The following is a 27,343-nucleotide window of genomic DNA, read 5'->3' on the forward strand; positions in this document are numbered from 1 at the left end:
GGCTGATGTACACCCTACCACAGCTTAGGGGAATATTGTACACCACATTGCTGACACACTGGGTGTCACTGGCTGCGATCTTCTGTATATTGCACGTAATACCTTACGTTCACTGGTTCTCGTACATTATAAAGATTGCAGCCAGATACAGTGTGCGCATTGTGTTTTCTGCTCCGTGCAATCTGGCCAGGATTTGCCCCTTGATGGCAAATAAGCAGCCGGCTGCATGCTGCAAGCAGCACGCCACGCGATACACCGAGTGTGTCAGCAATGTGGTGTGCAATATTCCCCTAAGCTGCGGTAGGCTGTATATCGGCCAAACGGGCCAGTGTTTCAATGATCACGCAAGGAAGCACCGCTTGGCGGTCAGCAGCAAGATGGGTGGGCCCTTGGCAGACTACTGCAAGCGCTGTGGTTGTGCGCCACACTTCAGCCAAACCACTTTTCTAAGGAGAGCAAGCAGCCGCACTGAAAGGGAGACAATTGAGACATTCCTAATAAAAAGGGCAGACAGTCAGTGCGTTAGTGCGCCATCAATCGATTTAAGTGAGATAGAAGTAAGGTTTTTGAAAGATAGCCTGTAGGCGTGTCAAGTTTAGGTTGTGCGCTCCCCGATTTGCTTCTCACTCGGATTGATCCTGTGATGGACATGTGTTCGTACATGTGTGCTGGCATGATTTTACAGCTCAGGTCAATGCAGCTTCCAGCGCATGTCTCGACTCTTTCAGTGGCTCATGATGAATTGTTAGTTCGTCTATGTTTCTATTTATGTAATGATTACTGATTACATTGTTCGGCAGCCTATATAAATCGACATGGTTTCTGTTAATAAACAGTTGGAAGTTGCAGCCCGTGTCATTTCGTCCCCATCCTCTTTGCGCCATACCAGTTTTTCTCAAATGGTGGTATAAAATTGCCAATGAACATAAAATTGCTTGACAAGAATGTTTCTGGGGGTAAATTGTGGGAGGCTATTTCTGATAGGTATACATGATGGTGAATGGAGCTGAAGTTAAAGAAAAGCTATACCTTAGCACATTATAACAAACAAGTGCTAGCTTTTTCATTTGATGGTTTTACCGGAATTACATATTAGCGAGAATTATGCTAGAGACTACTTACTTTACACGTTAAAACAAACAAGTGATCGCTTCTTCATTGGATGGTTTAAGCCGAATTGCATATTAGCTAGAATTATACTGGAGACTGCTTATGAATTACAGTTAAAAACGAACTTCACCATGCAACGTACACTTAACCTATTGGCTGCTCAGTGTTCTTTTATTTGGCCTGGCACTGACAGCCATGCTCGTTTTTAAAATTTTATTAAAGGCACGATTTTAATTCCTATAAAACTGAAAAAACCTACAGGTATAAAAACCAAATGGCTGCCACGGCGAGGTGTGTGTCCCCGTCTGATTTTTCTGCATTTACGTCACTGTGGAGTTTATTAAGTTGATTCCTTTTCCACTTACTGCATGCAAATGTTTCTTTCAGATGTTGAAGCACAACAAGTCTGATAGAAGAGGACATTCGGGATGTGTTCTTGTAACAGCTGCTGCAGATGGCATTGCAATAAATTCCTTCAAGATTCAGCAACGCTATGATTTCAATTTGTGCAGTTTACCGAACCAGTTTGCCTTGTGGCTCTACAAGGCAGCCACCAAAACAGCTGGCCAGCATCCATACCAAATTTATGAAAACTTTCTCATCCATAATTTCACCTAGCTATGACTCGAAAGGAATCTGGTTTACTCCTGTCACCCTCTGGAACAACGTAAATGAACATGTCAGCTGGGAGATGTTCTCAGGTCCAGCAGGAATGTCTACTGGTTCAAGCAAGGAGTCCAGCAATTTACAGCTGAGACTAACATGTGTTCCTGCTGGAAAATCATGCTTTCCGAGCCAAGAGTGAAATCTTCTCTGGCTGGAAAATGCATGCTTTGCAGCTGGGAATGACTTCTAGTTACAGCTGGAAAATGCATGCTTTCCAGCTGGGAATATTTTCCATTTCCAGCTGTATTATTGAACCGGAAATTTTCCCAGCTGGAGATATTTCCAGCTAGAAAAAGCATTCCAGCTGGAAAAGTATCCAGCTGGGAAAAATTTCCGGTTCAATAATCCAGCTGGAACTGGAAAAATTTTCCACCTGGGTCGCACTGCCACTTTTAGACCCAAATAGATCGATGATCCACAGCGATTCTAGGGCAGCCGTCCGAGCATTTGCCAAAGGAGTTATTTCCAGACAGGCTCTGGCGATTCTCAAGAGAAAAGTAATCAAACCACACACGATCATCTGGTTTCCTGCTCACATGGGAGAAATCAACGGGGCTCCCGCGAACCTTAACGAATCTGCCCACAATGCTGCACGAGGACTTGCCAACCGTGCAGCCACAAGGCAAGAAGATGCTGAGGTTTCAGAATGCAGGGATTACGTCCTCTCTTACAACGAGCTAACCAAGCACTTTACCTAGGACGCAGGGTCGTCTCCCCTCCGCACAGTAAACTAAATAGAGCACAGGCCATTACGCTGAGGCTCTTACAAAGAAGAACCTATCCGAACCCACTGTTAATTAACAGGATTTATCCGGAGTTCTCCACTCCTAAAACATGCCACAAATGCCACGAAACCATAGATCTCACTCATATGCTCTGACGTTGCTCCGCGTTACGCAGCGACAAGGAAAACACTGAAGAGCGGTGGGACGCAGCTCTGCGCAGTCCGACAGTACATGGACAATTATGGGCAGTCCAACGGGCCCGCGAAGCGGCCGAAAGGTTAGGTCTTTCGGTCTCAACGTGGGAGCGGCCCGCTTCAGGCTAGGAAACTAGCACGAGCTATTGGACCTCAATAAAGTTCTTCCATCCATCATCAATCGTCGGGCAGCCCGAGGTTACCGGCCAGGCACGAAAAATCGAACAGCCGGCAGGGGGCTGGCCGCCACAGCATCATCATCATCGTCACGCTAGCACAACAGCGTTCGCTCTGTGTCGTCTGCTACATCGTCAGCCTGTAGACATGGCGGCTTCGGCAGACGAGTTCGTCATGCTGCTACAAGCAGTAGCAGCACTGATACGCGCTTACGACGCGATTGAAGAGGGAAGTGATGACGTGGACATACATCATCAGCCTGCTCTTGGCCCGGCTTATGAGGCAGGACGGGCATCCCATTATATACGTCGAGCGGGTTGTGTATGTGGAGTACGTTCAAAAAGATGTCTCCGAGAAGCACAGCTGCGGCTCTTGTGGAAGAGTTTGAGAGGTCCGCATTTTATCCGCAGGGCTCGCGTGGACGAACCAAAGTGTTAGCTGAGAAGACCGTGCTGACTGGACTGAGTTATCTCGGTACGCTGACTAACATGTATGCAATTGTGTACAAATCCGACGTTAGTGAGTCGAGTGTACACAACGCAATTCGGCGTGTTCCTGACTTTCTAATCTCCATCAGTGCGAGAGAGATAAAGTGGCCGGACAGCAACGACATCGCACGAAGCAAGCGTGCATTTCGTGCGCTCTGTCAACGACAAGGGGTGGAAGCCGGCCTTCCAGACGTCATTGGGGCCCTTGACGGCTGTCACATCCGCATCTCTCGACCGTCAGAATCGGAGGAGAGCTATTACAACAGAAACAAGTTTCACTCGATAATACTACAAGGTTTCTTCAGCGCCGCGCGGGTGTTCACGCATGTGTTCGTCGGCTTCCCGGGCCGTGTGCACGATGCCCGTCTATTGCACGACAGCTCTCTTTTCCGGGATGGAACAGGTAAGTGCGCAGGTAAGAAAAATCGTTATCTGTATTATCAGGCAAGAGTGAATTGAGGAGCCCAAGTTGAAGTAGTGACATATGAGGCAGGTTACGCCATATCCGCCTCGTGCGCTGCTGCTTTGAGCTGTACTGGTGGCGCCACCAACGGCGAACGGTGGCGAAAAGTGGATACGCGCGGCTCATAGAAGCCGTGGGCAAAGCGCCCGTTACTCGCCGTTTTTCTATTAATTTTTCATTCTGGTTTGATATTTGTACTGCCGACGCTGCTCCACTAGACAACCATGCCGTTTGTTGCAACGATTGTTCTATATTATTTGTTTTAAAATGACAGGCCCGTTTATTATGCGTGCGCGCGATGCACTGCATACGTTTCTTACGTGCATGTGTCCAAGGTGTTTGCGTGATCTGTTAACACAGATGAAATAAAAGCTGTTGCAATAAAAAACAGCATTCTTGTTTTATATAACACCCCAAACAGTACAACAACAATGAATATTACGGCTGTATGCCTTCTTAAGAAACGCACAAAAGGCACGCGTTTTTATCTTCGCCCAACACTCGTAGCACTCAACTAGGCCAAGAAAACCGAAATCTAACTTGCTGAACGTTTTAACAGCCGTCACACAGCTGCATAATAATGCGTGAAAGTACTTTAGCAAATGACCAACAAGCATTCATACAACGTTTTTTTTTCACAGACCGTGTTAACATATGAGAAAGTTCTAACTGCATTGCAATCACATATTTCGCATAATCACATATACACCATTGAAGCGACAATCCTCTAACACATGCGCTTTAAATTGAGCATGGCATTCTGAGACTTATATAAGAAATGCGCACGCGTGGCATTACTCAGATTTATATAGGAAATGCGCACGCGTGTAATGTATCTCGTATGCTAGATTCTCCTTTGGTACGTGCAACTCAACATCAAATGCAATTAATAGAAGTAGTGTTGTGGAGGAGCGAGCATATAGAAGGGCAACTACTTACAGCTTCACTTACGTTTGCAAAAACGGTATTCCAATTGCAATTCAATATTAACCGACGCAACAACGATATCAACACACTTGTTGCACACAGGCGTATCAGGTTGGCGCGCGAGGCCAAGCGTGGTATTTTAAGTGTAGCACAATCGTGCGCGTACAGTACGCTAAAATATTCTGGCACAATGTCGTCAAGGTTGCGGTCATTTCAGCGGTTCCCACGATGTAGTACCAGTTGACCTCCTCGCGTCATCAAACTGCTGCGACGCCGAGAACTACACACACAGCTGACTTGGAAAAACGCGGTCTTGCAGGAGGCCATCTTGTCCAGCAACCAACGGACAAAAGTACACAACTGAGGCGTCTGAAACCTTGCCGTTGATGAGATGGCAGCTGAACGAAATCAGGGCTCATCGTCCGACGTGTGGCCACCACCTTACACAATATTAACGTTGCAACGTCCAAGGAAGACGCGACGAAAGCGACGAGCCCAGCCGGTCTTGTCAGGTGCACTGTCGACTGCACAGTGCACAGCGCGCGCTCTCACGGCCACCGAAATAAATAAAAGAAAGTGGAGAGAGGGGTCACCTCGGAGCGTGGCATATCGGTGGAAGCATGAAGAGGTGTTGCGTCGTCGGAGTGCCGTATTGTCGAGAGATGGCGCTAGTTTGTTTTTGCGCAACGGAATCGCAAACTTCATTCAAAATGCATGGGATCCTATTAGCCCCGAGAACGAACACTGGCGGCACGGTAGTCGCAGCGATGTGACGTCACGGCAAGGATTTGCTTGCTCCACGGCCAAGTGTCGCCTTTTTCTGCGCCCGCCGTGTACCCGCTCTTTCGCGATACGGTGGTGATCACATTCTTGCGATGCAAATCTCCCAAGGTAGAAGCTGGAAGTTTACACTACTAGCGAAAGTTAAGGTGGAAAGTTTGGATAATATAGCTTATAATGGGCGAATTCCCGTCCGAACGGAAGATTAACCGTGAAAGTGGTGATGCATGAGAGCAAGACATTCGTTGTTTTCACCGCGTACTCCAAGACATCGGTGCTAATAAAATTGACGCTAATGGTTCTAACTTCATGCGAACTTGGCGTAGACACCACGGTTAGAACATGCGTCCCGAAGAATTGCAAGTCAAATTAGGACGTTTTCAGTTCACTAACTACATTGCCGTTTATCGTGCAAGTTATGTCTGCCATGGCAGATTATAGGTGATTTGACAGAATCGCGCTTTCTGCTACAGGAGACTTTAGATGAACCTGTCTATCATAAAGAATCACTTAACAGGTCCGGAACATTAAGCAACATAATACTGTCACGCACACAATGGTGTCGGAAATGCTGAGATGTTAGTATACTTGGATTATGTAAATATTTCTTCTCAACACTCGTCTGAGATTATGTGGCCCTATACCCTGATTTGCATGAACTGCTGGTCTGATCAACCGCCGGGTCACAAGCGGTAATGTTCAATTCTCGTGGGAGCACTGTTGATGGCAATCGTCTGCAAAACAAACGCCTGAAAGTCGAAATGAGCGTTCTGAACTGTTTCGATGGCGCTCTCAGCGAGGTGGCCCACGTATTAATTAAACGTCCTTCGCCTCAATGAGTCAATGAGTGGTCTCGCACGTCATGTCTGCATAAAGGTTGATGATGCTCAGGGGTATATCAAATGCAAGGAAAAATAATTTACGAGGTGGCTCTCTACACTGGTACTTACTTCTATAAGTGTAACAGCGCCGTTGCTGCGATGCTATATGAAGACACAATCTGACAGCGATAAGAAGTTTCCGCAATTGACCTCAACTTGTTTTTGTAGTAAATGAAGCCCTGAAATTATTGCGAGGAAAACGTGAAACAAAACAATATGATGACTGAGCGAGTACACAAGAAAAACAAATACAACAACTGCGGTCGTATTCTCAGGCGAGCGCTTTCGAGATATTTTGAGAAACTCAATACTGCATGCGTTTTTGTAATCGTGCGCGGGGATTGGCACACCGGCAAAAACGCTGTCCGCAGATCGCAGATACGCCCGATACAAATAACACTTGTGGAGGCGAAGCCATCACATTTTTAAAGGAATCGCCCGTGAACAACGCAACCTATAATAATGTGAATAAGGTGTCTCGCGTGCCAAGACCTCGACATGATTGTGAGGCACGCTGTAGATTAATTTTGACCGCCTCGAATTCTTTAACGTGCTCCTGTATATAAGGAGAGGGATGTTGCTTTTCACACCCATCAGAATGCGCTGCACCTTTCCTAATGCATCGAAATTCTTTATTTTGGCTCTGAGTATGCTGCTTCAGATTTAATCATTTCATTTCGAAAAAGTGATCTCAGAAACTGCAGCGGCTACTGTTTATTTGACACAAAATAAGATAAACTTCTTCCTTCTTCCAAACATGTTTATAGTACACATACGATACGGCATCGCATGCAACTGCCATGAAATAATGCTTATCATAATTATTGTGCGACCATCTCATAGAAGGAGATTCAAATCACTTTGAAATTTCAGTGACTACATCTTCAATACTGACAATTGGGCGAGCTGTTACGGATTATTTATTAATATGAAAACGGTCAGACGGAAAGAGTGATGAAAAGGCTGAAAAACACACGAACACAACTGCTTGCATTCCTGCGGTTTTCAGTATTTCTGTCTCTTTCCGTTACGCCGTTTTCATGATCGTGTAACGAATTCAACAGTGAACATAAAATCTGGACAAAATGTGAGAAGTTATTTTATTTATTATGAATTCAGGGCTCATCCCTGCTAGCTGCAAACGGCGGCTTGTTGCAAACACCACCTTCCCGTCTTCTCTTATCTCTCGTTTTTTTTCTAGTTCCCACCTTTCAGCCCGCGGCACCTTTGCCATCGGTTCCGGTTGTTTCCGAACGCTGTCGCGTGGCGGTGGCGTGCGTTGCCCCGCAATGCCATGTGGTATACTGATGTTGGTTGCCATGAAAAGCACGTGTATTCCTTTTATTCGGAGAGTTGGGTTGTCTGTGGTCATTAGCGGTACGGGACACGGAGTCAAACTTACCTCAGCAAAACATGCGGAGACAAAAAAGTGCAGAAAAGCGGCTGTTGGGCGACGACAAGATTTCATTTCAAACAAATATACGTGGCAGCCAACACACACATTGCGAGCGACTCACAGGGACAATGTTAAGGTGGGTCGCTTTTGACAGCTATACGGTAAACAACAAAGAAAAAAGTGGGGGAGGGGGTAAACGCTTCCTTATTCTCCTGTTTTCTTCTTATTTTTAATTATTGTTTTGTTATGCCTCCAGCTGGTGAGCTCAAATTTTCGCTTCCCCTTCCAGTCTGTGCAGGCCATAAAACCTTTCGTTTTGGTCCTTTGATGTTAACCGCTCTACAGACACTGGCGAATCTTCGCTGCACACCAACGTGATTGTCTTCTGGCAGTCTCCGTCATTGGCCTCCAGTGATCGGCCTTATATACACATCAATTTGATGACATTGCCCTGCTAAGAACTGTCAAGAAATTTGCAAGCCACTTCTAATGAATATATATTTCCACAGCCTTTTCAACAAAGTTACGAGGAATGCGTCACTATATTTGTAGAATCCGCTAGTATCAAGCATCCGAAGCTGAATTACTTCTCGGCACAGTATCATGTATCAGACATCATGAAAAAGATTCAACATATGTTTTTACATGCACTTCCTGTGTATAAAGACCATGAACGTGTATTGTCAGATGTTTAAAATAAATACCTGCCAAGCATTTTCAGCTAAGAAAACTTAAAGGTGCTGAAGAAATGTCACAGAAATCAATATGTTAAAATAACAAACGATGCATTCATTACGCACACATAAATATAACAACCACTTTTTCACACATTCAGCGCCATATAATGTTGCTACGCGCATTGTGGAATATTCTTTCGGACACAAAGCAAACAGTTAGTCCTGAAAAAAAAATGCCAGGAGCTCAGCACGTACACGGAAATTTAATGGCTATTTAACCAGATTACGCGAACGGACTCAACTGAATGCATGATATGTCATGACTCATGACTGCGATAGATGAGATAGAAAAAACCGCTTAGAACAGCTGAGTGAGATCACTGTTGTGACCACCACCAACTAATTTGCTGCGGCTGATTGATTGATTGTGTGATTAGAGGAAGAATAAGACGCCTAATTTCTGCAGCCCTATAATTTGCTGCGGCTGATTGATTGATTGTGTGATTAGAGGGGCGTCTTATTCTTCCTCTAATCACACAATCAATCAATCAGCCGCAGCGAATTAGTTGGTGGTGGTCCCTAGACAAAATTCCGGTTATCCGGGACACACTCGAAGACAGTTTTTCAATGTGTGCATTCCATGACATATGCTCATCGAAAATTACACCCAGATATTTAATACGCGGTACTATCTGAAGTTCCGAGGTGCCTAGCATTAACGGTGTATGCAAGGGGGACGGTTTATTTCTAGGCCTAAAGTAGACAGCTTTGGTTTTCGAAGTGTTTAATTTTAAAGAATTAATGCATGTCCAAGAAGCCAACTTTAATAATACCTGGTTCGCGTCATTGATCAGATCTTTATAGTGTTGCGCAGTGAGGTTGTGTCGTCCGCATATATAACACACTTTACAGAGGCGTCAATGTTTACAATATCATTTATATATATGCAGAATAAAAGGGCTCCCAGGATACTACCTTGGGGCACACCTGCTGAAATTGCTTGTAAATTGGACGTGTGATTGTTGATGACGACCACCTGCTGCCGATACTTTAAATAAGATTCAATTAATTTTAGAAAGACACCTCGGAAGCCGTAATGATTGCATTTCTGTAAAAGTGTAACATGATTTATGGTGTCGAAAGCCTTTGAGTAATCTATAAAGATACCAACAGCGCCGGCGAAACAATATTCAATCCAATGCATAGAGTAGACACTTAAAAAAAAATAACCAGTTGCTGTTGTAAAATTATTATTGAGTGCATGCGCCCTCTCTTGTTCCTAATTTCGATCATTGCAGAGAACCAAGGAGCAAAATACAGATGGCAATTTTTTTACTAAATAACGATACAAAACACGCCTCTTTACTATGTATACATGTCAATTGTGACAATGGATGCTTTTAGCTGAATGAATGAATACAATTCATTTGAGCCCCACATATTGTGCTCTACCCGACCTAGCTTCTACATATATAAAAATATGCGTGGAACGCTGATATTTTCTTTCCTTTAGGAGGCCGGTCAAGTGTCGCACTGTTGTTGTCATTCACACAGTGTAACTGCTTCTTTAATTATCTTATATGTAAAAAAAGAACGTAATATCCTGCATGCATGCAATAGCAGTGACGACTTACTCATTGCTTTTGTTCATTACTCCCGGCTCTAGCAGGTGCGTCGGCGTGGTCTTTTTCAAGCACCTCGCCGAGCTCCCTGGTGATATAAATCATGATAATTGTAAGGAGAGTTACATGCACGATATATTTATCACATTATTACGCGCATGCATACAAGCTCAACACAACATGCTGGTATATAGCGGTCGGTGTACATATCGAGCGTCAGAATTCATCGCGATTTTGATGCAAACGACGTCACGATGCAGATGGAATGAATAAATGGTTTTTTTACAAGTTTACCTATGCCTCAATCTTGCGTAAATCATTACAACAAATGTCGATCGTATGTAACCTCCGCGCTTGTTTATTGGACCGACAGGGGTAACTACAGTCACACTAACCCAATGGGCATTGAAACTCCCTCGGACATCCGAATAAAATCCGAACGTCCACGTTCTAAGCAGTTGTCCAGGGAACATCCGATGGATTTCAATGTCGGATTAAATGTTCAAGTCCGTTTGCTTTTCTCCATCGGACGTCCTCGGGACATAACGTGCAGGACATATCGCCAGTCGCGTACGATTTTAAATTGTTTCGGGCTTTATTTGCGAACTTGTGGTTTTCGGTACTTATGAATAAAGGATATGTCTTTGAGGGCCATCATGCGCGCGATAGGTCGAATTTTCAACAGAAAATGTGATGTACATAATTGCCTTTCAAGTACTTAATTACAGCAGCCAAGCCTATATATCGCTTTCAAAAACCCCTCGGTCATTTCTTACAGCGCTGAAAGCGCGCCACGCCCGAGAAAACCCGCACGCTGCCAGTATGGCCACCACGGGTGTTTATTGAATCGCCGCATCTGGCTGAGCGTCGAATTTTCAGCACAGCACAAAAAACACTAGCATTTTCAGCGCAGCCTCAGAAACACTACGGTCTTTAGAATTATGTATCGATATATTTTCTACTAAAGGAACGCACCATCTAATACTTACGTATTGATGTTGCGCCTCAGATATGCGTAATATTTGCTTTTTGATCGAGAATGTTCACAATTATGAATCCCGCTACCAGTTCAAGATGGCTGGGCATTCAGAAAGTAGTTAAACTTTAGCCGGGTGGCTGAATATAGGGTAACAGACGGGCACCAAAGTATCTGCGTTTGTTCCCTAAGAAAGACAATCGTCTTTAATATTTGAGGATATGGCGTGCAAATTAAGTCACGCCGATCGAGGTGGCGATGCCCTTTAAAACAAATTACACATATTGTGAAGCCGCAAATCTTACTCGATCGCTGCAAGCGACGAAGCGACTACGGTTGATCTGCGGTTGCCACGCGCATTTTTTCCCCTCCATGGCAATGAAAACATCAATACAATAAAAAGAGCTCCTGCATGCGTCCGTTGAACCTCCGAATATCCGCCCTAGACACCCGTGGGGCATCCGCTGGATTGCCAATTAGTATGCGCCTTATAGTCCAGCGGATGTCCGCTGTACGCCTATCGGCTATTCGCGGATGTCCACTGGACGACCAAGACATCCAGAAATGGACATCCACTGGACGCCCGCCGGAGTTTAAATGCCCAATGGGAACTGCCACATGCACTGCATGTTTCCCTATATTGAAATCTAATTGGTAGTGGGAACAAAGTCGACCACGATTCTTTTTTAAATTAAAAAATGAGAGTTCATATAAAGCACGAGTTAAAACATACTTCTCGAATTCGACGACTGTCAGGTCATTTCCCGAGCGAATGTTGTGACCCTTCATGTAGGCTCTCCTCAGGGTTCTACATTTGTTTTCCACCTGGTTTGCGTTCAGATGACTGCCAAGTTAATTCCGCGTTTACGGCAAGGGTCTTCCACTCCTCCCGTTTTGTTTATAGCCGGATCCGCTTATCGGCTTCGAGTGTCTTTTTCGTTTCATTAAGGAACAGCACTTTGGCACGCGGCCACAGCTGTGTCTCTTCAGCTTCAACTTTGGCTTCAGCGGACGCTTCTTGTGGTGCGGGTGACCCATCTTTATCGCCCTCGGCGGTCTTCTTGGTGTCTGACGCACCACCATTGCAGCAACCTTCATCGGCAAACGTGATGTGTGTGCCTCCTGCGTGAGGGCGCAAATGAGACATAAGGAACACGAAAATCACTCGCACGACAGTGAAATATCTTGCCTTCGGTCACATACACGGGATTACCGTCGTGCAGCACAACACAACTGTTCTTTAAGAGAGGGCGCACTTCCGTCTGCACTCCGTTTAATATAATCTTCCGTGGCGCATAGACGGACGCCATGCTAAGCAGCGTACGACTTCAACTTGAATTAACATCAACCACCGCGCAAGCAGCGAGTTGAAAAAGAACGCCAAACCGAGCGCCGAACTTCTGCTCCAAGAATTCACGAGCAGACGACGCGACGTAAAAAAAAAAGAAAACACACACGCACAAGAGCGCGTCGTCTGCTTGCTGCCAGCGCAAAATCGTTCCGGCAGGAGGGCGAGTCCGTGACGGGGGCTGCCGCGGAGAAGAAAAAACGAACGCGTTTACGGCAGCATTCGGGCAGGTGGGCGGAGCTTCGGCGCTGCCCGAGAAGAACGAACGTCTGGCAGGCAGTCGGGCAGCCCGCTGGCTGCCCTCTGGCAGCCCGAGCGAATAATCGAAGAGGCTCAGTGGGTAAAATAGTTGACAGATTTGTATGTCTCTTAGCAACTGGCGCCCTTTATGGAAGCCCTTTATGTGCAAGTACTCCAAAGAAAAGGCAGAAAAAATACCTTAAGTTGCTGTTGATATGGTGCTTTTTGCTTCTAATAAGATATAGATGAATTTGGCCACAGAGCGAACTATATGTTTGTTAAAGGTTAATTAGCCTGAATGACGACATTAAAAAGTCAACCTAGGGTATCTTCGGAGGTAAATCCAGGAATGAAATGTTGACCTAGGTTGGCATCATCGACACATCATTCACCGCATCTGCCGCCTGCCTTTGCACAGTTACCTTCGCCTACTAGACAGAAGCTTCACGAATTCTCCGCCGAAACGAGACCTGACGACACGACATAGCAGCATGGAAGCAGCCGTGATCCGACCTCAGCAAGGGATTGCTGCCTACACCGACGCTGTGCACACTCAATTGGAAATTCAGAGTCATTTAGCAAGTTTGCTCGTCCTCTCGTGATAGGCGCAACGAGACATAAAAAGGTCCCTTTGCCGAGATGTGGTCCATGCAGCAAGAAAAACTGACTCAATATTAGTTGTTATTAACGGCTGCAACAATAAGCTAGTGTCCTCGCTATTCTTAAGTGCATGAATTCCAAAATTCCTTCACAGAAAAACAAACACTCAGTGGCGACAAGGAATGCGGGGGCCTACAACTCGGCTGCTCATGTCGGGAGCAAAATTCGAGACGTGCATGCTAGCAGGGGACGAAGCAAAATAGTACGACCGGCCGAGTGCCGCCGATGGGTTCGAACCGTGGTATTTTGAACCCGTCGAGAGAGGAGAACGGTGTCACGTGAGCGGTTGCGCATGCGCGCGCGTTCTGACCATCGATTTCGCCGCCGCCGCCGCCACTCCGGGCCGACCGGCAAGGCGAGCCAAGTGCAGCGAAAAGTGAGTGATGCCCGTCTTGTGCGAAAAGTGACGCCGACTCACGCCGCAGACTTGATTGTACAGCGTTTCATTTGCATACTCATTGCTGTCCCGGCCAGAATACCCGCTTGAAGCGGCCTTCTTAGCTTGGAATGGAGTGAAACCCCTACGCTGAATGCGGTGCTATTACTCCGGCATCTCACCTGAACAGAGCGTATTTGTGGCGACTGCTGACCTAGGCATACCATTCTTGCCGGAAAATGCTTGCTCGAAATGCCTGCGCTTATGGTTGTGGGGGTTTATTGCAAGGAAATTGAGATTTTCCGCAGAATATGAGGATGGCTGTGTACACGCACCATTTATCTTGTTTCTGTCATCCTCTTCATTTCACATGCGTTAATTTTATCAGTTCTGCTTTTAATTCGGTTTAGATTCCTTTAAAAATCTACTGGGCCGCAAGGGGCAATTTCGCCTCTTCAGGACGATGATTTTAGTAATGTGCATGTTACTTGGGCACAACGAAATGCAGACAGCCAACAACAAAAATGTCAGAAACCTATATTTTTTTGCTCTGTACTTTCGTCCACATGTCGCAATTGCAGCTGGTTATGATAGTAAGCCATATTTGCTGGCACAGAGTTTCGTCCTCAATATCTGCTACGAATTACTGTACACTGCTCATAGATTAAATTTGTTACATAATTTTCTTGAATGCGTGCTTTTTCGCTACGTAACGGTCGTCATACCGTCTTTGTAGATGTTTTCTGTTGCGTTCACGACATGCCAGATGTTGCGTTCACGACATGCACCACTACTGAAGATATTTGTGGAACATGTTTAGTTATTTACTGGTTCGCAAAAGAGCTTAGTCACACTGAGGCACGTGCGTATTTCTTAGCAAGGTGGCAAGCTGGGCAAGTTGGCACAAGTCATTCAGTGTCCCTGTTGTCCGGTGTCTCGTGTTCGGGCTCAGAACCATTATGAGCGTATTTATTGTTCTTTGTTCTTACACAGCTAATTATTTATCATACAAAGTTAAGGGACCATATTATCATAATGCTCTTCATCTGGACTAATGATGCTACTCCACTTTAATTAGCATTATGATCACGCTGTTATTACTGGCCGCAACTTGATCACACTTACTAAGCAACAAAGCGCGAAAGATGCTATAAGAAAGCTAACATTTTTTTTGAAGCGTGCTTATACATTTTACCAATCTTGAGCCGTGGAATTATGCCAAGTTGCACCTACTAAAAAAATATCTTCACTAAATTAATTGACGAGTTTTCTCCCGTTGTTAATAAACACTACTACAACGCCTTTGTGTAAAGGCTAACTGAAGCAATATTTAGGCCACCTGCAGTTTCAGATTATGTAGATATAGAGGCTGCAAAATTTGACCTTTTCAATATGACCGTCACACCAAGCTCAAGAAATAGCCCTTTTTGATAGCGAAAGATAAAAAGAGACTCTTCGTGAGTGACGCATGCTTGCTCGGGATGACCTCCAGGATCTCTTCTCGGAGGCCTGGATCATATTGGTGACGACCAGGCGCTAGCAGGAAAACTACACCATTACCCAGATTGCCACTAATAGCCATCTTAGCCAGAGTAAAAATTCGGCAGATCCCACGTACCGTGGGAGTCGATGTTGTGCGAAGCATGCGGCGGGTAGGTGACTGTGGCGTTACTTTTTTTTACTGAGCGACACGTTACAAGATGACGCTAAAGATTTGTATAAATTTTATACGCACACATATATGTTGAAGAGCCGTATATGTGTTATATAAAGAGTTGTTTACGGTTGGGTAACGCTGCCAATGGCAACGTGGTTATTACCAACACCAGATGCGGTAAGCTGTTATGTAGTGCTTATACGTGTCCCGAGAACGCACGCACCTTTCACGAACCCGTGTGCATGTGTGCAAAAGTTCTTGACAGTTCTTGAACAAGGGCATCATCACCGGGATCGGTGAGCACCAGCAGCTGGCCATGACTTGTTATAGGATCCGGTCGTGATCGTGGTGACGAGGGTTCCATGTGTAGTGAAGTATGTGGTATAGTAGAGCTGTTGGAATTCGTGGATGCTTCGGTCATTTCGTCGACAAATTTTCTGTCGACAGAGCCGGTGACATGTCGGAACCTGAAGCCACCCTTCGCGTTGGTGAAGTATAGACCGCCGAGGATGGTAGGCCTGGATAGTGCAACGTAGACCAACATCAGTGGATGGCGCTTGTCGTATTCGTAGACTACCTGGGCGTATGTGGCCTACGTAGCCTAGTCTACAAAGTGGCTCTCAATCAATCTGGCATGATCCTCGGTCAGCATGAGGCCAACGCCCAGCCTCGTAACAAATGAAGATGACACTGCGTCGTTGTAGTGGACGAAGTGCACTTTATGGTGCGGTGACGTGGATATCATATGTAACTTTCGTTAACGTGTTTCTGCGGGGTCGAACAATGCTTCAATATATCTTGCTGAATCATAGGAATACAAAGGTAATGTATATTAGACTGCTATAAAAGCGGAGCCAACACTGGAACTACATACGTTAACCTGATATGACGCCTGTATCGTAGGAGCACAAATCGTAGGAGTATCATGTAGTGTTTAATGCTTTCTTGTAAAATTAGTTAGCCAGCACCACAACCACAATTGACGTTGCACCGATATTACGCCTGCGTAGGCTGTTTTTCCAAACCAATTTATAGACCTGGCGTGGCTCAGTGGTAGAATACCTGATTGCCACGCAGAATGCTTGGGTTCGATTCCTGCTGGGATCCTAATTTTCATTCTTTCCATTCGTTGAGTCAACGCTGCCGATGTTGGTTTTCCTTAACGCTCTAGCATTTGAGTTACCAATGTCTGTTCTCGCCGTTCCTGGGTAGATATAAACTGTCGAGCACCTGTGGCGCATTCCCGTACACCGCGGCCCGTGGTAAACGGGTAGTGCCACACGTGTCTAGTGGAAAGGGTTTGACGACGTACGTGACAGGATTTTAACGTTATTCATGTCATGACCCGGCATTCATATTCGTCAAATCCTCTTACCCTCCCATGCAAACTTTGGTCTACACCAAGTTAAGGAGGCGATCATGAGAGCACCCAGACGTAGGCGGCTAGATAGATAGATAGATAGATAGATATATACGTAGATAGAAACGCTCAAAGTGCCAGAGGTTCGCTAAGAAATGCTTCGCATTTAAAATTTCTTTACAGCCGTCAACGTCTTAGCATTCTTAAAATAATCGTTTCACAGGTTACCACGTCCTGGGGTCAACAGATAAAATGCGACAGATTGCTATTTACTTTTGAAATCATCTAACCGTAGCTTATACAAAAACGTAGCTGCCGTGCAATAGCAACAAACCTGAAATTTAACACTGTAATTATCGTGTTCACGGCATAATACTTTTCCTTAGTTTACCCTTGATGACGCCGTCGATATCTTATTCGACAGTTCTATGCCAGAAATGCTTATTGGTGACTTTTTTCCCGTCGTGGTAGAATTGGCATATTTTTGCCACTTGTGCGTTCAAATATAGCATATTAATGAACTTATGGACGAGTATAGTTTTTTTCCCAATCTCTGTCGACTGGTGCCGTTCTCTATTCTAAAATGATCTCAGACCCTGGGGCTTCACCAATACCCCCAAGGAAGGGCTGAATGAGCTCTCCATGATAAGACGACATCTCCTGCCCGCAGGGCTCGTGTGTCACGCGATGCATCAAAAGCCCCGAAGACGCTTCATCGCTTAATTAATGACTGCTTATGCATGATTCGGTAGAACATAAGAATGCTATAATGATGCAGCTCCCTTGCATTTAGTCATTAGCTTATGGGTCAGAAATTTTGGGCTTCGCTAAACTCGCCTGTCTGTCATGTACTCATTAAGCAGTGCATATATATGCCGAAGAAAACCTACTTTAAGAAACATACGCGCTGTGCCACCTTCCAAACGAAATAACAGATGGCTTCCTGCGTACCATTTCGGCAGCGATTACACGTAGCTGCGCGAAGATAGATTTAGAGTACGGAAAAGTAGGGCATTTCCGAGTGGTCTAAATTAAGGTATGATGCCAAGTGTCGGAGAAAAATTTTAAAGACGATAATCACTAGATATTATTAGGCTACACTGTAAAGCAGACCTTTTTAGGAGGATGTTAGCATTGTAAAGCAAGTCCCATTTTTTGTTAATTTTTCATAATTAAAAATATGATTAAAAGTGGGCTTCACGCGAACAGTCCTAACTCAAATTCCACTCAACAAAAAACCTCATTTTTTGCAGATACATATAAGAAGCTCTGGCCAGTGTAATGAACCAAAACAAATGAGATGAGATGAATACTAAAATTGTAGTGTATAAATAAACGAAAAGTTATGCACTAACACTAGGGGCGCCTTCGTATAACAGGCAGCCATATTAAATATTGTGGCATGATTTTCCTTATTGAGGTTCATTGCACACCCACTAATGTGATAAGGAAGTGTGCCAAGTTTTAATAAAAAATCTTTATTAGCAAAAATGTTATAAATGTTCGTGTACGGAAAAATACCAAAAACGTTAGTTCTGAGAAAATCAACAAAAAAGATTCGAAACATGTGCAGCGCTTACAAAAGGTGACCAAGAGCCCTAAAATCCTTGATACTTGTAGCTAGTTCCATCCTGGACCTTACTCTTGTCTGTGCCATTGCTCGAGCGGCAAATTCTCTTTTCTTTTCTAGCTTGCTTTGCAGCATCAGTGTCGTGATAGGACGCTTTCACGATGCGGTGCCGATCGTTTATGAGGCAAGTTTTTGCAGTGTAGAGATGAGGCTCGAAGCCAACTTGCTTCAAAAATATAAAATGTGCTTCCGTTGCAATTCTTTAATGATTTACAGGCTCACATACGTGTCCTTAAAGTGTACGACGCTGTGCGTCCACCTGCAGAGAAGTTTATTACTTTTTACGATTAAAAATGATGGGTTTACAATGCTATTAGAGCAATATTACATGTTCGCACTTGACATGATTGTTACATTTTTACTTGTATCTGTGGAAAGAAACTGCGTAGACAGAAACTTTATGCAGCAAAATGATGGGCAATAAGTTGCGCATTTAACATGACCAAAAACAAAAAAATAACATTTAAAAAAATTGGCCTTTTCCACTTGGCATCCTAACTTAAGGCGAATGTTAGAGACTACGTCACGCTTGATAAGACAAGGCGCGGTTTTTTAAAAAGTGCCGTGGAACTTCCCTTGTGGAAGTATCTCGTGTGGTTCGAATGAAACGAATAGAGCCTGAGACGTGGTTGAATACCGGTTAAGGTGCCTTGCCTGCGTAACCGAAGAGGCCTCAATAGTCGTCAGCCTCTCTCCCGGTGATCTTGTGCGAGCTGTTCCCGCTTTATCCCCTCGAACTTATTGATTTCATCACTCCACCTAAAGGCCGAACCATACGTACACCCTGCGTACGCTGCCCGACCGCGTGTTGTGCGTGCGTGCTCCGAGGCGGCGCATGCGCAGACGGCGCAAGCACGTAAAAACGCGCTGCGTACGCGAATGTTCGCCATGATCTGGGGTTCTATTTTGTAACAGAATGGAGGCGGGCACGGAACGAAACGTCACAAGAGGGAGCAAACAGCCGACAGGCGAGCTGAGGGAATTGAGAAATGTTTTCAGCGCATGAAGAAATATAGAAATATTATAGCGCAACATCAATATTGGCAGGCATTTTTTTCAAAGCTTGAAATTCAAGAGCGCGATGACTTAAAAAATTTATTTGTGTTAATGTCTTGAGTGGATGCTAGGTGGTGTCGCAATTTGACGTGGCGATTTTCGCAAACTATCGGCGCAGGATTAGGGTAAGCCAGACACAAAGCAGGCTAATTCGATTCTGCGCCAGCGCTTACGTTTCGATCCAATACAAGTCGTCCGGACACCGTTTTGTATCCGTTCTATCGACAGAACGGGACCTCCGCCCGTTCTGTGGCTATTCTCAGTTCTTGACGATGTAGAAAGGAAGAAGAAAGGAGGGAACGTTGCGCAATGTGATTGAAGCCCACTCTGTCGGCCCAACACGTATTCAAAACCAGTGGGGGGCTGGCATGTCAACACACACACATATATACATATATTATGTGTATGTATGTATGTATGTATGTATGTATGTATGTATGTATGTATGTATGTATGTATGTATGTATGTATGTATGTATGTATGTATGTATGTATGTATGTATGTATGTATGTATGTGAGGTGGGTGTGCGTCTAATCGCAATTCGCTAACATTTGAAAAGCATATGCCTAACTATAACAAAAGTTCAAAAGTAAACAAAAGCTGGCATACGAATGACGAGGCGACGTTGCTAAGTCCCGAAGGAGCTGGCAAGTCTTCTTGCGTCGGACGGGATTACAGAGCAGTTTTCCCCGGGAATCTAGTTTCACCACCAATGCAGGTGGCATTCTCCGTACACACTGCCGACAAATGAGCCAAGACCGACCAGTGTCACATACGTCCTTGTAAATCGTCCAGCTGGGGGTCGCGGATGTTGTTGCAAACCTATGGTTTAAAGGGACACTAAAGAGAAACAATGAATAGGTGTAGATCGATAAATTGTGCTCTGAGAACTCTAATGTCGTTAATTTCGCCATCATAGGTTTATTAATAGAGAAGAAAATCAAGTTCAAAGTCTCATTTTTAAATTTCGCGCCGAAAAGTCCCCGCGTGACGTCACGGATTTCAAAGTGTATTTGTCGTATTTTGGCGCCATTGGCTCAACGAAATTACCCCAAACATGGTATGGTAAGTCTATGGCCCTCTCAGAGGACAATGTACTTCATTTTTACCGATTAGGAACTACGTAGTCCCTAGTAGGCTCCGTCAAAACATGTGACGTCACGGCGAATGGTGCGGAAACTTCAAGGTGGCGTCGCCACCCACATTTCGTTTTTGCGCGTTTTCTCGCTTACTAGTCAGCAGGACATGTTGATGGAAGAAAATACTCTATGTACAAGTATTTACATCGTTCGATCTCAGGGAACAGGCACCTGCGCTATTCGGTGCGTCGGATTAAATAACATAGGTAAGGTCTACTCGCTCTTTCTTCTCTCCATGGGCTGGCCAGTATCCAATCAATCCTGCAGCACTGGTAGGTGCATAACGAAAAGCACACCCGCACCTCAAGAGAAAATGTCCAATTGACGACGTAGGGCTTAGAGGTTCAAGATTGACACCTCGGATGACCCTTTTTATTACACCGATCTCACCAGACCATCTGCGCATGCGTGAGTTTCCGGCAGTGGCACTGTCGCCATCTTAGTTGTTCTTTGAGCGCTGCTGGTGCGGCTGCTTGCTTCAGGTACACTGGCGTTTTGCACCAATCCTCGACAGACAAGACGATCGAACGCGGTGGGAAAATGCGTCCGCACCTCCAATATATGTTATTTTATTACAGGTTAAACGGCAACTTAGCGCTAACAGAAAAGAACAGTCGATAGTGCTTACATGTGACCAGGTCGTTTCGTCGTGTTGATGAGCTTGCGTCGCTTTGTTGAATAAATATTAGCAATAACATCTGGGGTTTAAAGTCCCAAAACCACGATATGATTATAAGGGACGCCGTAGTGAAGGGCTCCGGAAATTTCGACCACCTGAGGTTCTTTAACGTGCACCTAAATCTAATTACACGGGCCTCAAACATTTCCGCCTCCATCGAAAACGCAGCAGCCGCGGCCGGGATTCGATACCGCGACCTTCGGGTCAGCAGTCGAGCGCCGTAATCACTAGACCACCGTGGCGGGGCAAATATTAGTAATAAAAAAAAATCATGTTCCCGTGGTCATGAGAGCAAGAAAAGTGCCAGGCCTGCGCGGAAAGCGCAGCACAGTCACAGCGAAAGCTGGAAGAGTGGCATTTCTAGAGCCTGTTGTAAAATCTCTTGGGGCTAATACAAGTGCACTTGCAAGGTACCCACTACGCCATAAATCACAATTTTCGTGAATTTCGGAAGCACCCACTACGCCATTATTCGTCATTCTGCGGAGAAGCCAGGTACCCGCTACACATCTGTAAGGGATCATGTACACTTTGCTGATGCGGCGGCTGATGACGTCGAAAAATTATGGCTGAGCCCTTTGTAATGGGCTGGAAGCTTTAAACGACCCACTAGTTAAAGGGGCCCTGCAACACCTTTCTTAGTTATATTGGAATATTCTCATTATTGACGTATGACTCTTCACGAGTCATATGCCGCAAAAATTTTTCGAATCCGTCAAGTCTAAGTGGTGTTACCAAATTATAGAGATCACGTTCCGCAGCTTTCTCCCTCAACTCAACGCTGCGAGCGCGCGGAAAGCTAGGCAGCGAGTCCAGGGAGGCAGCGCAGAGGAGCGAGGCTCCGCCCAAGAGCGCCGGCGGAGTTTTTTTCTTCATTTTTTTCTCTCTCACGTCTGGGCGCAACCACGTGGTCTGTGCCGCCACTTCCTGTCGGCTTGCGTCGCTCTCGTCGAGCGGAGCCGATATCGCGCGTGCTTGAAAACTGCGCGTCGGTTTGGTAATGTTGGGTGTGCACCTCGAACGCCGTAGTGTTTTCATCGCTCTGCCAACCATGGAAGCAAACCTGCGCGCTCGTTTGGAACGAATGACAGCTGAGATCGGTTTCGGCCCATACTCCGATACACCGCCTCGTAAGACGGCACTGGCAGAACGACCCCGAAGCGCCGCCATTACCGGACGCCAGCATTGTTATCGGAGACACGCTGCGCCCGTGCCTCGGTCGGTCGTGAGAACGTGCCGACGATGCAGTTCTCAGCTGACGAGGCAACACTCGAACGGCTGCCACTCTCAACGGAACCGGCGATGGTCAAAAGCACAGAAATATTCACGTTTTCGGCACTGCGCATGGCGAAGAAAACGGAACCACGCAACTACGAGCAGACGAGCTGTCGGTGAGACCGGAAGTGCTAATATTAATGTTTGTTCGGTGTTTTTAACGCGATAACAGAATATAAACATACATATTATCTACTTATTGAACTCAATATTAACAACGAAAGTAATAATGAGGGTGTTATCATGATTATAACATCAGCCAATGGTGGAACTGCCGACAATCGCGTCATACTTTGCGGACTAATACATCATTTGTCGAGAGAAGAGGGAGCGATTTTCAGCTGACTTTGAGAATTTATTGTAAATTCCAGGCCGTGCGCATCGCTATAATATTTGGCTCGCGTGTTCTCGGGAGCCTCGACTACCGATCGGCAGCGCTTTTTGAGCATGCTCGAAAAGTGTTGCAGGGCCCCTTTAAGTAATTCGCATTGTGGGACGGCCGGTCGGTATTTCACTCTCTCACCACGCTACATAACATATGTTAACGTGAGAGAGAGAGATAGAGACAAAGAACTTTATTAAGACCCTGAGGAAATGGATCATGGGGGCCTTATGGGCTTCTTCGGTAACCAATACAAGTGCACTTGCGAGGTACCCACTACGCTATAAATCACTATAATCTTTATGAACTAGGGAAGCAGTCACTGTGCTATTTTTCGTCATTCTACGGAGAACCCTGGTACCCGCTAAACACCTGTAAGGCACTTTGTGCACATTGTTGATGCTCTGCCTGATGACGATGAAGAATTATGGCAGAGCCTTTTGTAATGGGTTGTAAGCATTCAACAACCCACTCGTTGCGCAATTCGCACTGTGTGACGCCTGGTTGTTATTTTACTCTTCTACGACGCTATATTACATATGTGAATGTGGTTCCTTCCCGACATGAAACCTGTATCGGGTCTTTTTGCAAAGGAGTTTGAAGCACCGGCACGGCTCTGTGGTAGAATCGTGGGCTCCCTCGCAGAGGGTCCAGGTTCAAACCCCGTTCCATCTTGGATATTTTTTCTTATTTCGTTTTTGTTTCTTATTTCACGTGATAGCGGTTACGGACACCGGCGGTGGCGGACAACTACGGCGCCAAAAACGGCCGTTTTTGTGATCTTATAACAGCTTTCGCTGTAAAACGGCCGTTGTTATGATATCATAACAGCTTTCGCTGTAAAATCTTCTTCAGTGAACGCCAGCACACAAGCGACACAAGCTGCAGTATCTGGAAAATAACTTGGCCAAACTGCATAGAGCTCTCCGCGGCTACAAAAACGGGAGGGAAAAAAAGCCGAAGGCACGAAAAAAAAAGCTTCTTGCGCTTTTTTTTGTCGAAGCAACACTTTCCATGTACACTGTGTTGTTAACGCACGACTTCAATCACATTAATGAGTTAAGCGCGAATGAAGGTGAGACGGTCGCCGTGAAGCAGGTTAGAGGCGCGTCCGCTGAACGGTGACTAGCCAGTCATGCCGTCTGCAGAAGTTTTACATCACGGAAATCTCGTTAACGGCAAAGTGTTTCCTGCTGCACAAGGGATGAGTCAGTAAGAGATTTTGGCGACACACGCAATGTGGCGGATAAGCCGTAGCTCGCTCCGGCTGCCGACGGCGGCCTCAGCCGGTATCGTCGCTAGGCCTACCGCTTCGAAACTGCAGTGTACGGTTAATAGCCTACGCTCATGTAAGAAGCTCGGCTTTGCTACCGCTGTTGCCGCTTTACGGTGCGTTCACGATAATATCACATATTGAAAAGAATAGGGAAATCCCGGCGGTGAAGTTCGCTGCGATGCCGGCACGGCCGAGTTTTCGCCGTGCGCTCCATGGCGTGAGCTGTACACGGCATGCAGTTATAAGCTTGGCTTGGTCTCGTTCATGCTAGACAGTCGTCATCGCAGTCAGTCGTCACCGCATTTGGTGAGAGGTCGGTTTAGGTATCCCTATATATTAAAGCGATCTGTGCTTTGCCCAGGAAACACGTAGTATACAATCTGTCGCCGCTGGCGGCGATCGCCCCCGGAAAGGGGATCGAGCACACGTTATATGAACTTTTGCTGTCGCTGACCGGTCCATCGGTCGCGCAGCAACCTCGTTATGACGCAATAGGGTACTGCTACATCACGACGCATCATGCACGCGGAATTCACAAACACGTTGAACAAGAAAGTGCGCGGTAGTTGCCTCTCTGTCCGACTTCGTTGACTGTCGCACACATTCCTGTCGGAGCTTGAAATCCTTTGAGAACACGTAAAATCTGAGTCCTTTTGCTTCAGGCTGCTGTTGTAGGATTCCAGCACGCAGCACGTCAACCCAACCAACGCAATTCATTTAAATAAGCACTAGAAGAGAAACATGGGCTAGTTGGTGATTCATCATTGTGAAGGAAAAAACAGCGCTACAAATGGACGATGACTAAGGAAGAAAACACGACACAGGCGCTGACACATTCTACACAAACACGTCACAAACACATTCAAATAAGGCCGCTAAAGCTCGTTAATGCAGCTCGCCGATGCGCCAGCTGTAGGCAGCTGAACGGCTGAACGTACCGAGTGTTACAAGTACCGGCATGCACTGCGGCAGCGGTGGCGTAGTGCAACTCGCGGAGCCGCCATATTGCCTAGCGGGCGGCGCCGTCTCTGGTCTGGCAACCCACTGGCATGTGCGAAGCTCCGCGTTTGTATGGAAGGTATGCGTGCGGCTGCAGCTGGCTGCAGTTGCAGTCTGTTTTTTTCGCTCTGGCGCGCTGAAATTTGTATGAAGAGATGCGACCTACGTAGGAAATGAGCCTGTGAGACGTCTTGAAAAGGTTTGACCCGTTGAGGGTCGATGATGATAATATACGGCGGCGCGAACGTGTCATAAGTGGTCGATGTCATATATTTCGGCACTGTCTGTTGGAAAACCACCCATTTGGACTCGTTCTAGTAGGGCAAGCAAGTTCCCTCACTCTTAGGGTATACAATGAATTTTTTCTTGGACTGTAATCTTTTAGTTTGTTTTTTTCATTCACGGTGTGTTTATGTTGTCGCACCGACTACCGCTCGTACATGCGGTCGTGCGTGAGCATGCAGTCTCTATTTCATGGCGCGGCATCTGTTCGTTGTTCACAAACAGGTACCTATCTTGTATCTCAACTTTTAAGTGACCGCTTATTGCTCGCTCGTTTATTGCCCACCGGTGTGGACGAAGTTAGAGCTGTTTACAGGGAAGTGCTGGTACATAAAAACGATGCTGATGTTGACATGCCGGCGCGCTTTTTCTTCTTTTTTCTCTTAAGAGTCGTGATATTTGATCGGATTTCGGCGGCGATAAGATGAAGATGGTTAGAGAGTTTCTTACGCCGGTGAGGCACGAAGCGCGCCAGGGCTCGAGCCTTTGATCGGCGTCGGAGGTGATTCGCGTTGGTTTTTTCATATAACTTCGTATACCAGATGTACTGTTCTTGCGAAATTCTTGCTGTCGTTCGCAAAGCTAAGCAGCAAAATTGGCAGTCCAAGAAACACTAGATAAGCGTACCAACGTGGTTTTTGTATCGCGCTTAGAAGAGAATTAACTATGTTGTATATCATAGCGCAACTTGTCTGACACGGTTCTTGACCACGTAAAAATTTGTCTTCCTGGGGTAGTTGTTCTACACACGAAGCAACATAATTCTTTTTTTTTTTACTATTCGGCTTTCATATCGCGCATCGTATACGATACACATCGCTGCCTTACGGAAGTTGTAACCTCACGATAAAGATCTCGCCACGTCCTTTTGATGCAGAGTTCATTGAACGTTCGAGTTTTAGAAGGCTGGTACGGAGCAATAATTAAATGTATGATGCCGGTTGCACCGCTGCGAAGTGAGGGATTTCTCGTCCGTACTAATACCGGTATACATCAACTACAGCGATCACCTTGTTGAGCCGAGCTACAAACACATCATATTAAAATATAATAATAAAACGAAGCGAAAACAACTCGGGTGTCTACTCGAGTGGTGCTTAGATGTTTTGCACTTTATCGGACAGGGCCGTACTTGGCCGCTTGTGGTTCGCAAATCTGGCCATATCCGATTGACATTTCACCGCGTGGAACATTGGGAATTCCGGATATATTACGGCACTTGCCGATTTAGAACCTGTAACGTAACACAAACGATGTACTACCTTGAAGAGTTTGCAACCGCACGCTCTCCGCGTTTGGTGACGCACGTCGCATACTTATTCAGGCAGCAGTTTCCTTTTTTCAGTAGTTGTTAGAACAACCAAAACGGCCCAGTGGTTTCCTGTTGATCTTTCGCTGGCTGATATCGCAATAAAAGAGGACAAAATCCGCAGGTCGACCTAAAACACGCAAAATTGTTCGACAACGCCACTCATCCAAGCACCAGCCCGCACACTCCGCGCCGTCGCGCACAAGCCAGAAAGGAGGAAAGCGCTGGTTGCCAGTCCGGTCCTCTTCGCCCGATGCAACGGTGTTATAGACCTTTTTTTCGTGGGAGCCGCCATATTGCCTAGCGGGCGGCGCCGTCTCTGGTCTGGCAACCCACTGGCATGTGCGAAGCTCCGCGTTTGTATGGAAGGTATGCGTGCGGCTGCAGCTGGCTGCAGTTGCAGTCTGTTTTTTTCGCTCTGGCGCGCTGAAATTTGTATGAAGAGATGCGACCTACGTAGGAAATGAGCCTGTGAGACGTCTTGAAAAGGTTTGACCCGTTGAGGGTCGATGATGATAATATACGGCGGCGCGAACGTGTCATAAGTGGTCGATGTCATATATTTCGGCACTGTCTGTTGGAAAACCACCC

General features: G+C 45.9%; 1 protein-coding gene across 1 annotated transcript in view; it reads left to right on the forward strand.

The window, feature by feature from the left end:
- Positions 1-13,616: 13,616 nt before the first annotated feature.
- Positions 13,617-27,343, forward strand: part of LOC119379478 (prolactin-releasing peptide receptor) — a 240,165-nt gene continuing 226,438 nt past the window's right edge. The window contains exon 1 of the mRNA XM_037648779.2: positions 13,617-13,706. Within this exon, the coding sequence (XP_037504707.1) occupies positions 13,623-13,706 (84 nt within the window). The 5' untranslated portion in view covers positions 13,617-13,622. The remainder of the gene's footprint in view (positions 13,707-27,343) is intronic.

The sequence above is a fragment of the Rhipicephalus sanguineus genome, chromosome 1 (genome assembly GCF_013339695.2).
Source record: "Rhipicephalus sanguineus isolate Rsan-2018 chromosome 1, BIME_Rsan_1.4, whole genome shotgun sequence".
In the NCBI taxonomy this organism is placed as follows: Eukaryota; Metazoa; Arthropoda; class Arachnida; order Ixodida; family Ixodidae; genus Rhipicephalus; species Rhipicephalus sanguineus.